At 39.0% G+C, this 12,059-nt stretch overlaps 1 protein-coding gene across 1 annotated transcript; it reads right to left on the minus strand.

The window, feature by feature from the left end:
* Nucleotides 1-551: 551 nt before the first annotated feature.
* LOC112778062 (protein MAIN-LIKE 1-like) lies at nucleotides 552-3,929 on the minus strand. Its single transcript, XM_025822430.1, has 6 exons — nucleotides 3,850-3,929; nucleotides 1,865-1,868; nucleotides 1,644-1,781; nucleotides 1,039-1,451; nucleotides 835-922; nucleotides 552-737 (listed from the first exon to the last, which is right to left on the minus strand). The coding sequence occupies exons 1-6, from the start codon at nucleotides 3,927-3,929 to the stop codon at nucleotides 552-554; spliced, it is 909 nt and encodes a 302-aa protein (XP_025678215.1).
* Nucleotides 3,930-12,059: the final 8,130 nt, after the last annotated feature.

Consider the following 12,059-nt stretch of genomic DNA (forward strand, 5'->3'; position numbering starts at 1 on the left):
ACCCCTATGACCGCCATCGTGTGTACTAGTACCCGCAGCTCCAACAGCCCCTGAACCACCCCCGCCAACATGCCCATGCTGATCCTCGTCGTCGTCCCCACGGTCAGCACGCCCCCTTGCCCTACCTCCCTGGACTCGTCGTCCGCCTCTAACGGGACCGGCGTCGTGATCATCGTCCATAGCATGATCAGGCCACCTAAACTCACGCTGGCTCCGCCGTGTCCCCACACCCATCCTCCTCTCAACCCTACGCCTGTCCGGCACGTCCTCAGGACGATCCATGTCAGGAACTCGCCCCGGACCCCGCTGTGACGCCTCAACTAGAACCGGAACTGCTCTCGGATCCCCCAGCTGCGTGTCCGGAGACAAGAACCTCTTCCTATGCTGACTCCACCACTGAAGGAACTCATGCGACGGTCCGGGGTCGGCAACAACGTCGAACCTCAGCACACTCTCCTGACGAGAGTCCCAGTAGAGATGCCACTTTTGCAAATAAGACGGGAACCACCGATCGCCACCTCTCCCGTCCTTGGACATCAGAAAGTCGATGTTCAGGGCGGCGGAGGGGGCTGTACCCCTCCAAACTGCAGAAGAACACGATCTATCTGATGCCAATCTATGACAGCAAAGTAGATCAGCGCGGTCACAGAGCACCACAACGCCATATGCCGAGGCTCCAAAACCTCTGGATGCAGAACCTGAAGTACGTCGGGGCTACTGTACGGCATCCATATAAACTGCACAACACATGGAACCCACCCTTGTCAGGGCAACTGTTGGAACCAACTCGAAAAGCTTGCTTATAAAAGGACACTTGTTAACTAGCATACTCACCTCCCTGTCCTGTAACCGGTCTATCCTGAGCCTCCACATCGCCACTCTAGGACCCTTCTCGCTCCCGGAAGGATTGTAACCTGACCATCTGCAACATACACATGTGTTACATCTACTGAAATATGTGTTTAGAGTATGCAATAGACTATTAATGAAATGCAGTGTTGTGTGTAAAATTGAAATAGAGAAGGCTGCTTCTAGTACCTCGAGGCCAATGGCCAGCTGAACGTCTCATATCCTGCAGGCCTAAATCGAGGAAAGCGCCAAAAGATCCAAGACTGAAGTAGCTGAAGCGGGCCCGCTAACTTGACGACATGTCTGTTCGCCACTCGGCACATGCACCGGTACAACCAAGCCAGTGCTGCAGAACCCCAGCTGTAGGTACCCAGCTCCTCCAGCCTCGCTACGTACGGAAGCCATCTGATGTGAATCCAGTTCCCAGACTTGTCCGCAAACAGCTGCGTGCCCAACAACATCATGATGTACGCACGGGCATATCGGTACACAGTCTCCTCATCTGCATCCTCAGGGCACTCACCAAAAGTCTCCTGAAACCAGCTGCAGTTCACTGCGTACTTCTGAACCTGACTAGGAGGAGGTGTAACTCCAAGCAACTCCTGGAACCAGACCCAGGCTGGACGGCCACCTTCGATGTATATATGGAACTCTGACAGGCACCCGCTCACGTAACGGCCGTCCACTGGCAAACCCAGCTGGTATGCCACGTCCTGGAGTGTGATCGTGCACTCTCCGAACGACATATGAAACGTGTGCGTCTCGGGACGCCATCGCTCAACGAATGCACTGACAAGGGCCTCGTCTAGCCGGAACCATCGGTCGTTCAACCTTGCAAGATGGTATAGACCTGCCATCTGCAAGTACGGAACATATCTGTCATCAAGTCGCATGCCCTGCTGCCGCCGCATGCTCCTAATGCATCGCTGGGGCTGCGCATGAAATGAACCGCATAGTTAGAACCAGCTTAAAAACCAACCACAACCGTAAGCAACACGATAAATCATCAACAAACCATTCTGATAAGTAAAACCGCATAACATTACATGAAAGATAAGCAACTGGAAAACAAACCCATAGACCGCAAAACTAAACCGCTAACATAAACCAGCTTAACGAGATCCACTAACAAGAAACAGCTTAACTAAACCGGTTTACATAAAACAGGTAGCGTAAAACAACTACCATCAAACAAGTCAAACAAATCACCAACATAAAACCACTAACAAAAACCACCTACCCTAAACCACTCACGTAAACCGCTTGCATAAACCACTCACAAAAATCGGTAACATAAACCACTAACAAAAACCACTAACTTAAACCACTAACATAAACCACTACCCTAAACCACCAACCTAAACCACTAACATAAACCACTAACTTAAACCACTAACTTAAACCGCTAACTTAAACCACTAACATAAACCACCAACATAATCCCCTCACATAAACCACCTACATAAACCACTAACATAAACCACCATCTAACCCACATGCAAAACCACTAAGTCACAAATACCGCTAGAATAAAAAAAAATTCCATACTAACCTCGTCATTGATAACCCCGGCTATATGAGCGACTCCGTCCAAGCGATATAATCGTGCCGGATCGTCCCCCATCAGCAGAGTATTCCGTTCAGGTCTTCCTCGGAGAGAATCTGGGTCGTTTTCTCTGAGATTTGGTGGGGTAGGGGGAAGGAATAATAGTTCGAATGAGGGTGATTCGAACTCTTTATATAGCCGAATCACCCCTAATTCGAACCAGCTTGGTTCGATTTATGAAGGAGCACGCCAAGGGTAATTCGAACCAGCTTGGTTCGAATTACATACGTTGCACACTTGCCTATTCGAACTAGGTTAGTTCGAATTACTTGGGGTGGTAGTTCGAACCACATTGGTTCGAATTACATTCAAAGTTTCTCTCCACCTAATTCGAACCACCCTAGTTCGAATTACTAAGGTTCGTAGTTCGAACCACCCTGGTTCGAATTACATAAAAATAGCCTTTGGCTTATTGCTGAAACGATTTTCAGTTTGACGTATTTACGTTACACATTTCTTGCCTTGGTTTATTAGGGTTTTTTACCATATTATTATTTCTATCAATTAGATTTGATGATTGATATCATCATTTTCTTTCTTTGATGCAAGGGATATCATTCAGGATTTTCAAAATTGGATTGGTTATTAAATTGAAAAAGTTAAAAAACTATAAATAAAAAATGTAATTAAAATTGACTAGACATTTTGAGAAACTTTTTTAATATTGGCCCATTATATATATAAAATTGTCCAAGAAATGAGTTTATTGGCATGTTTAACGTTATTGTGGGAGCGCCGTCTAATACGCAGAAAAATAGCATCGCCGTTAATCGGTGACAATTTTTTTTTTCTCTAAAATAGTAATTTTATTGCAATAAAGGGAGTTCTATTACAATTACCACATTAGGGATACAAAAGCAATAAAACATAAAATAGGGTCACTCCCAAGAAATTAATAATAACAAGCTTAAGAAATTAGGTTCTTAGACCAAAGGAAAATGGAAAGTCTTTTTGCATCTTCGTCATTTGATGACTATAGAAACTCACTTGGGTTAATGAAACTCTTGAATCCTTTTTTCTCTGTGCTTCGCCGAACCCACCGTTACCAAGGGTGCAGTTTTTGATCCCTGGGTATCAAAACTCAGAAATCAATTCGGTGCTGCTGATTTTTACTCCTTCTGAATTCTGCCGCGAGATTCGTTGCCTGGGCCAGAATTTTCCCAGGTTCTTTTTTGCTTCCTTCAAATACCAAGGAGTTCCTATCCATCCAAATACCCAAAGAAGGTAAGTTGTTCCAGTCATGTTGACTCTGGCCTCACTTCTATTTGTCACCGCTGCCACAACATCAATCCACTATTGCCAAGGTTGAAGAAGATTGTTCTTGGGAATTGCACTTGCCATTGGAGAGTTGTTCCAGATTTCTACAATTTGTGGACAAAAAAACCAGCGCATACAGGGCTGATTCTGGAGCGGCAGAGCATCGAGGACAATGCGGGTCTGCCTGAGGTATGCGCTCATGAAGCTTTTCTTTCATCGGTAAGCCGTTGTGAATTAATTTTCTGATAAAAATTCAAATTTTTTGCTGGAAGTTAGTCTTCCAGATGGCTTTCCAGATCCCCTTTTCTCTGAATCATTCATGGAGTATCGCTAAAACTGGATGGAAAAAGAGATATGCAATGTTGTAGCCAGATTTTGCAGAGTACTCACCGGAGCTAGTATGTATCCAGGTTAGTCTGTCTTTATCCTCTTCAATCTTTGTTTGGCATATTTTGGAACTGGTTTCACTGTTGAAATTTGCATTGATTTTGTCTAGGTCTCATTTTCTGGAGGCATCCATCAATTGTTTAACCCAAAGTAATTGTTGGTTACTTGGCTCATTTGGAGGAATTCGAAAGGGGGGTTCATCCCTAAACCAAGGATCTTCCCATATCTTTACCATCCCTTGCTGAGAAACTGACCATTTCGCGCCCTTTTCGATGACATTTCTTCCTTCCAAGAGACTCTGCCATGCCCAAGATGGTCTACTCCCTTTTTTTGCTTCAAGGAAGGAGGTTAGCCTGTAATATTTATTTTTAAAGATTTTGTAGAATAGAGAATGAGGCTTGGTTAATAATCTCCACCCCTGTTTTGCCAACATCGCTAGATTGAAAGCTTCTAGGTCTTTGAATCCCAATCCACTTTCCTGTTTATCTTTGCTTACTGTATCCCAACTAATCCAATGCATCTTCCTTTCATTATGTTTCTGTCCCCACCAAAATTTTATCATCAACCTATGCAGGTCATCAATTAATGTCTCAGGCAGCTTAAAACAACTTAGCGAGTATATAGGAATAGCAGTGCCAATTGCTTTGATTAGGGTTTCACTTCCGCTGACAGACAGTAGATTTTTTTTCCAGTAGTTCAGTTTTTTAGTGACCATGTCCTTCACGTAAGCAAAGGTTTCATTCTTAGATCTATTAACCATGGAGGGCAAGCCCAAATATTTATCTTGAGTACCCACATTAGGAACTCCAAGTAGAATCGCCAACTTGCTCCTTACCTCCTGTTGTGTATTCTTGCTAAAAAATACCGCTGATTTATTCAAATTGACTTCTTGGCCACTTAGACTACTGTATTGCTCTAGAATGGCTTGTAAATGAATGAAACTTTGCTGGTTTGCCTTGCAAAATAGGATTGAATCATTTGTGAATAGTAGGTGGTTGATGGATGGGCATCTCCTGTTCAACCGCAATCCCTGAAACAAGTTATTTTGTTCTTCTTTGTGGAGCAGATAGGAAAGTCCCTCTGCGCAAATTAAAAATAAATATGGGGAGAGGGGATCTCCTTGTCGGAGCCCTCTAGTTGGCTTGAAAAAATAAATGGTGAGCCATCCACAATAACAGAATAAGAAATAGTTGACATACACTCTTTCATCCACTCTATCCATCTATTACAGAAACTTTCCATAACAAACCATACAAAACTCCACTCAACACGATCATAGGCCTTACTCATATCGAGTTTTAGAGCTAAGTCACTATCACCATAGGTTTTATTTTTCAGGAAATGAATGCATTCATGCGCCACCAGAATATTATCACTAATAAGTCTACCCCGAATGAAAGCACTTTGATTATCACTAATAATTCTGCTTATAAGTGGTTGCATTCTATGAACAAGAATTTTAGAAATAATCTTGTAGAAAACTGTGCTTAGACTTATAGGTCTGATTTTAGACATCATTGTAGCATTAGGTATTTTTGGCATCAAACAGATTTGGGTATGATTAAAACTTTTTAGAATTCTATTACCTCCAAAAAAGCTTTTAACAGCACGACAAACATCTCCTTTAATGATACCCCAATAGTGCTGATAAAATTTAGCGGTGAATCCGTCATCTCCTAGAGCTGCTGCAACATTAATTGAGAACACAACTTTCTTAATCTCCTCTTTAATGAATGGCCTTGTTAGTCCCCTGTTAGTTTCAATTGAGATTTTTCTTCTTATTCCGCCTAAAGCTTCTGTTGGATCACTAGGAGAACTAGTTGAAAACAGACCCTCAAAGTATCTCTGTGCTCTCTCTCCAATAGTCTCGGGGGTAGTATACCACTGTCCGTCCTCGTCTTCTAGCTTCCAGATTTTATTCCTTCGCTTCCTTTCTTGATGTTTGGAATGAAAGAACCTAGTATTCTAATCACCCCATTTCAGCCAATTCACCCTTGATTTCTCCTTCCAAAACCTTTCTTCCATAGTATAAGCCTCTGCCAATTGATCCTCCAGCTGTAGTATTTCATCCTTCTCGTACTCAGTTGGCCATTCTCATGCTTGCTAGTCTGCCTTCTATTTGTTCCATAGCTCTCCTGCTATTCCCTGCCCCTGAGGATTGCCATTTCACCAACTCATGCCTGCAACACTTGAGTTTTTGAAACAATTGGAACATTGCTGACCCATTCACCCTCAATTGCCAATTTTCCTTTACAATGTTATTCACTGCCTCCAACCCGCACCATCTCTCTTGGAAGCGAAATCTTCTCTTGCCCCGATTAACCTCCAGATTAGTGTGGACTAAAAGCGGTCTATGATCTGATCCGTTGTTATCCAGGTAAGTAACATTAGCCATAGGATACTCTTCTCATAGTTTTGAAGAGATTAGTACCCGATCCAGTCTTTCCTTAATTGCTCTCTCTTGGCAACTTCGGTTCCACCATGTGTACTTATCTCCAATATATCATGCATTTATCAATCCCCCTTGTTGATAAAATCTTGGAACTGCTGCATCGCTTGGGGTGATTTCTCCCTGCCTCCCTTCTTTTCATGGGACAACGCAATAGCATTAAAATCTCCAGCTACCATGCATCTTTCTCCTGCTTACTGGATTATAGGAAGAAGTACTTCAAACTGGCTATTGCAAATCTGATCGACACTATGAAGGTGAACCACTAAAACCTCCAAGTGGCGTTGCTGGTCTGGGTCCTCCACTGTGAACCAAATGTAACAGTCCCCACTTTTTTTCACCAACAGCTTAACTTCTTCTTTCCAAGCGACCACCAAATCTCCATCTGTTCCATTTGCATCAACACAGTAGGTTTCTTTAAATCCACATGTATGTAACTGACCATTAAGATACGAGGTTTGATGTTTAGTCTCGCATAAGAACATCACCTCGGGAGAATGGGATCGTACTATCCCTTATATGTTGTGAATTTCCAGGGGTTTTCCCAAACCCCGACAATTTCACATCATCAGCTTCATTGCATTTGGGGTGCCATATTTGGGTTGGCACCCTCCCCCCCTTCAATGTTCTTTCCTCCCCTAACACTCCAATCCTCCAGTTCTTCTTGCAACTCCGTCACATCTGTTTTTCGTTTTTCCCCTAACACACTGACTATTGGGTCTCCCGGTCCTGCTTTTCTAGCCAGATGCTTGATCTTCTGTCTCTTATTACTCTTCCCATCATTCTTGTGAGGTGCACCAATTTGAAAGCCGTGCTAGTCAATCAAATTACATGTAGGGAGGGTAATATCAAGTGATAGAACTGAGCTTCTTCTGTTTTCTTCCGGGGCTTCTTGGCTCTTAGTTTCCTGAACAGTTAGTTTAGCAAAGCTTTTTAATAAGCTAACAGGGGTAGGTTTCGCAACTATATTTTTCCTTGTCAGGTTAGGGCTATGGGTTTCTTCTGTCTTCCCAACTCTCCATCCTACCTGTTCAGCTTTCAGATCAGGTCTCCATTTCAATTCCGCCTTTGCTTCTATTTCTGGAAATGCAAGGAGTTGATTGCAGTTTCGGGTTTCATGCCCCAGAAATCCACAAAAATAGCAATAAACCCCAAGCTTTTCGTAATTCAATTGTATCACACATGTCCTTTTATCTGGGCTAATCACCTTCATGGTTTGTTTTAATGGTTTAGTAACATCCACCTCCACTCTCACTTTCATAATTCTGTCTCCTCCAGCCCTCATTGCAAAGAAATCAGCATCTAGGACGCTTCCAATTCGACCCGCTATCCTCCTCGCCACCTCTATTATTTTACAAAATTCAGGTATATCCCACAGCTGGATCTACATAAGTATTCTCGAGTAGTCATCTTCTGCAATCTTTAATTCTGGATTCCACCATTTTAGATGAATCAAAAACTGTTTTATTAGCCATGGAGAGCCCCTTTCAACCCTAATCAGATCAACTTCATTGGCAAAGAAAAACTGATAAATATTGTCTCCATGACTTTTGATTCTGAATCCCTCTGGATAATTCCATATAGCAGTGAATGCACCTTTGATAGTTCCCATACCAAACTCCCGATCTGCCATAATTCTTCCCACCAGACTCCTGGAACAATCTTCGATACCTGATCTCACATCTTCTTCCTCCAACACGACCACTTCCTCATCAGAATCATTAACATGATCTGATTGTCTCTCCCCTTAACTCGGTAAGATTGACATTGGACTTTGATCACACACAAATATTCAATTTTCAATTGACTATATTTGAATTGTCCCTGAAATTGAATTGAAAGACTCTTACACACACAATATCTCCCACAAATGATCAAACCCTAGTGCATACCACAAGAAAAAAACCTGACAGTACAAAAACCCAGACGGCACAAGATGAGAGAACTTAACCGGCGACAATTTGAACAAAATGTCAGTAATATTTTATTTTACATGAACGACATGTGGCTTGCTTCTCTTTTCTCTCTGCTTAACTTAGCCAATAAAACAATCCCATCCTCATTTCTTTTTTCTTTTTCGAGTCTCTTTCAACCCTTCAACAACAACGACAAATCACGTCTAAAATTTTTGCTCCTCACTCCACCATTGAAAAAATCGTGGCTGCTGAAACAACAAGAGAAGCTTTCCATTAGTTACTTTATTTGTTACTTTATTTGTTGGGTTATTAATTATTATTATTATTATTAATTTGTTTTAAGCTGAAAACAATATAGAAAAACATAATTCATATTTTTTTAAATATTATTTTGTTGTTAATTAGTAGTAAATAAATAAAATACTTGTTAGTTGATTAGAAGTAATTAAAAATATAATTTTGTTGTTGGAGTTGTAGTAACAATACTAGTGTTAGTATTGGTTAATTGTTGTTAGAATATATTATTAATTAATTATATATTAGTATATATTTTAGTAATTTATGTTTTATTTGAAAATTTTTTTCAACAACTGATTTATTTATTTAATAAATAGTTGTTAGTATATGTCTTTTAGTGGTTTAGGTTTGAAAAATTTATTAAAATATATTAACCTTGATTATTATTAATGATTAGTTTAGTTATTTTAGTTTTGTTTGAAATATGTAATAATAAAACTAAATGTTTTTTTAGTATTTTATAAACAGAATTAATATTATTAATTCTTAGCATATATTATTACTAATTTTAATTTTATTTGGAAGGTTTAAAAAAAAGGAAAATAGAATTATTAGTATTTAATAATAAAACTAGATTTTTTTAGTATTTTAATTATTTATTAAAAAAACCATTAGAATTATTAATTGTTAGCATACATTCTTACTAATTTTAGTTTTATTTAGAACGTGTTTTTAAGAAAATAATTATTAATATTAATGTTTAGGGTATATTTTTAATAAATTATCGTTTATATTAAATATTTAATAATAAAACCAAATTTGTTGTAGTATTCTAATTATTTATTAAAAAATAGAATTAATGTTATTAATTTTTAGCATATGTTTTTAGTAATTATAGTTTTGTTTCTAAAATTAGAAAATTAAAATTATTAATATTAATGTTTAGAATTATTTTTAATAGATTATTATTTTATTTAAAATATTTAACAATAAAATAGAATTTTATTAGTATTTTATTAATTTACAATATATGTTTTCAAATAATGATTGTAAAATATTAATCATCAGTAAGACGAAGATGGAAAAACGTGACATTACACGTGCTGACGAGCATATCTCAGAATATCTTTAACATTCTGTATATGTAATTAATTTTTGTGTTTATAAAAGTAATGATTTTATATATTTTTTTTTGTTATCACGTAGGTATCCATGATAAGGGTTACGACTGTAGAGTTAACTTGGCCGGTAAGAGTCCATCTAGATGGACTCTGTCATTGATTAAGAAGAGGGTTAAAAAGGATGCTCTAAGGTGGTAGAAACCATAAAAAAAAAACATCTTTAAATGAATTAACTCGGATGTTTAGTGTTTGGATATGTGTAATGGTTTTTGTATGACTTGTGTTAATTAATTAGCTCTCACTTGTGTTGTTTTAATTAATTCTCTACAACCTCTGTTGTTGTACTTAATTATCTATACATTGTGTTATTTTCGAAATTTTAGCAAAATGAACTCAAAAATGTCAACTTGAAAATTAACTTTAGCAAAGTAATCACAATATGACTCAATACATCCAAAAGAGACAATCTACAACTAAAGAAATGAATATAAGAGTAAATAAAGTACTGGATACACCTTAAATCACTAACTCCCCTAATATGAGCACTATGAATTTGGAGCCGTCCCATTAGCACTAGCTCCACCACGGTGTAGGCATCTACTTTGGTTATGACCCTCACATCCACAAAGCCTACAATGCCTAGGACCACGTAGATCATGCATATCCATCTCATTCAAGAAGTGAGTTTTTTTAGGATGACCTTTGGTCACTCGCTTGAGGTGGGAATTGGAAACTAGTCTTGGTCTTTGATGCACATGCCATGCTGTTGGATTTTCTAATGGCCTGAATCGGGTTCTGTACACTTTTCAGATCTCTCCGATTGTATATACCATGCACGTACTATTTCTAATCCAAGCGCTGATTTGCACAACAGACAAATACATGACGACAAGAAATTCGATTCACCTGAAACTCTCCACACTTACAATGCTGAAGACACAAATTTACTGCAAACTCCAAACCGCTAGGCATCTCGAACACTTTCAAAGACCTCGTTCTGCCTATCAAATAAGTTAACTTGGATGTTTTCCGCTGTGTGTTAATTTGACAAAATTTTCTCAGTTGCATATTCAGAGAATAGTTGACCTGCACTTATACGAGTCTCAGCCTCAACTTTCTTCCTTGTAAACAACGCATTTAGCCTTTAAAAATCTACCTTAACAAGAGTTGTCATGGGAAGATTTCGTGTCCCTTTCAATACTTTGTTTATGCACTCCACTAGGTTAGTGGTCATATGGCCCCAGCGATGTCCATCATCATATGCTAACACATATTGTGATCGAGGGATATTGTCCAGCAACTGCTTATAAGCCTCCCCCTGCTCACATAATCTTTGGAAACACATATTGAATTCACGCATTATTCTCGAATAACCTATATTGACAATCAGCTTCTGCATATGCGGCGCCTTGAACCTCCTCAAGGAGTTGGATGCTATGTGTCTGATGTAAAACATGTGAATAGCTCTTAGATATTGCCATGCTCCATTACTACGACTTACAGGCTATAGCTGGGATAATTGACTCGTGTCGATCAAAGATGAGGGCAATACTGTAAGAACTAAATTTTATGATAAAATAATAAACTGATTAATTATAATAAAATAATAATTTCATTGTTCAAGATAAGTTCAAAACTATAAAAATGTAATTTTGAAAATATAAAGGTAAAATTCGCATTCAGTAAATTTTTCCGAGCAGAAAAAAATATTTTTCTGCTGAAATATGCATAAAAAATGCGTATCGGTAAATTAGTCGAAAATACCAGCTTAAGTTTATCCGATACAGTGTGAGAGTAATAAAAACTGTAGAAAAACTTAGGAAAATACTTAAAGTTGAAAACCGGGTGCTAATTCTAAAAGTTTGGCCCAAAATTGGGCCAAACGGGCCAAAAGCGCTAACGGGTTAGACCAGACCTAAGTTGAATCCAAGGCTAAACATATATAAACCATTAATGAGCCAAATCAGCTCATTTCACCAACAAAGAAAGGAAGGCACACTGGTTTGAGAAGAGAAAGGAGAAGAGGGTTTGGCACTATTCACCACCATCTTCCTCAAGTTATAACTTGATCTACAGTGCTCTGATTGACGAGCCATTTGTGGCCACACGAATATCTCGTCGAGCTCTTCATTATAGAAAAATAAAGTTGATAGGATCTTAAATCTTGCACTCCAATTTTCTGCGCTTTGTATTTCCACGATTTTGGTTTTTGATTTTGGAAAAATTTTGTGATTTTG

Source organism: Arachis hypogaea, chromosome 19 (genome assembly GCF_003086295.3).
Source record: "Arachis hypogaea cultivar Tifrunner chromosome 19, arahy.Tifrunner.gnm2.J5K5, whole genome shotgun sequence".
NCBI lineage: Eukaryota > Viridiplantae > Streptophyta > Magnoliopsida > Fabales > Fabaceae > Arachis > Arachis hypogaea.

Coding starts and splice junctions, on each gene's coding strand:
- LOC112778062 (XM_025822430.1), bottom strand. CDS start 3,929: ATGAAAGAAAAGCTTCATGAGCGCATACCTCAGGCAGACCCGCATTGT. Junction 1,452..1,643: donor TCCGGCTAGACGAGGCCCTT/GTCAGTGCATTC, acceptor GTCTGGTTCCAG/GAGTTGCTTGGAGTTACACC. Junction 923..1,038: donor AGCTGGCCATTGGCCTCGAG/GTACTAGAAGCA, acceptor TGTATGTTGCAG/ATGGTCAGGTTACAATCCTT.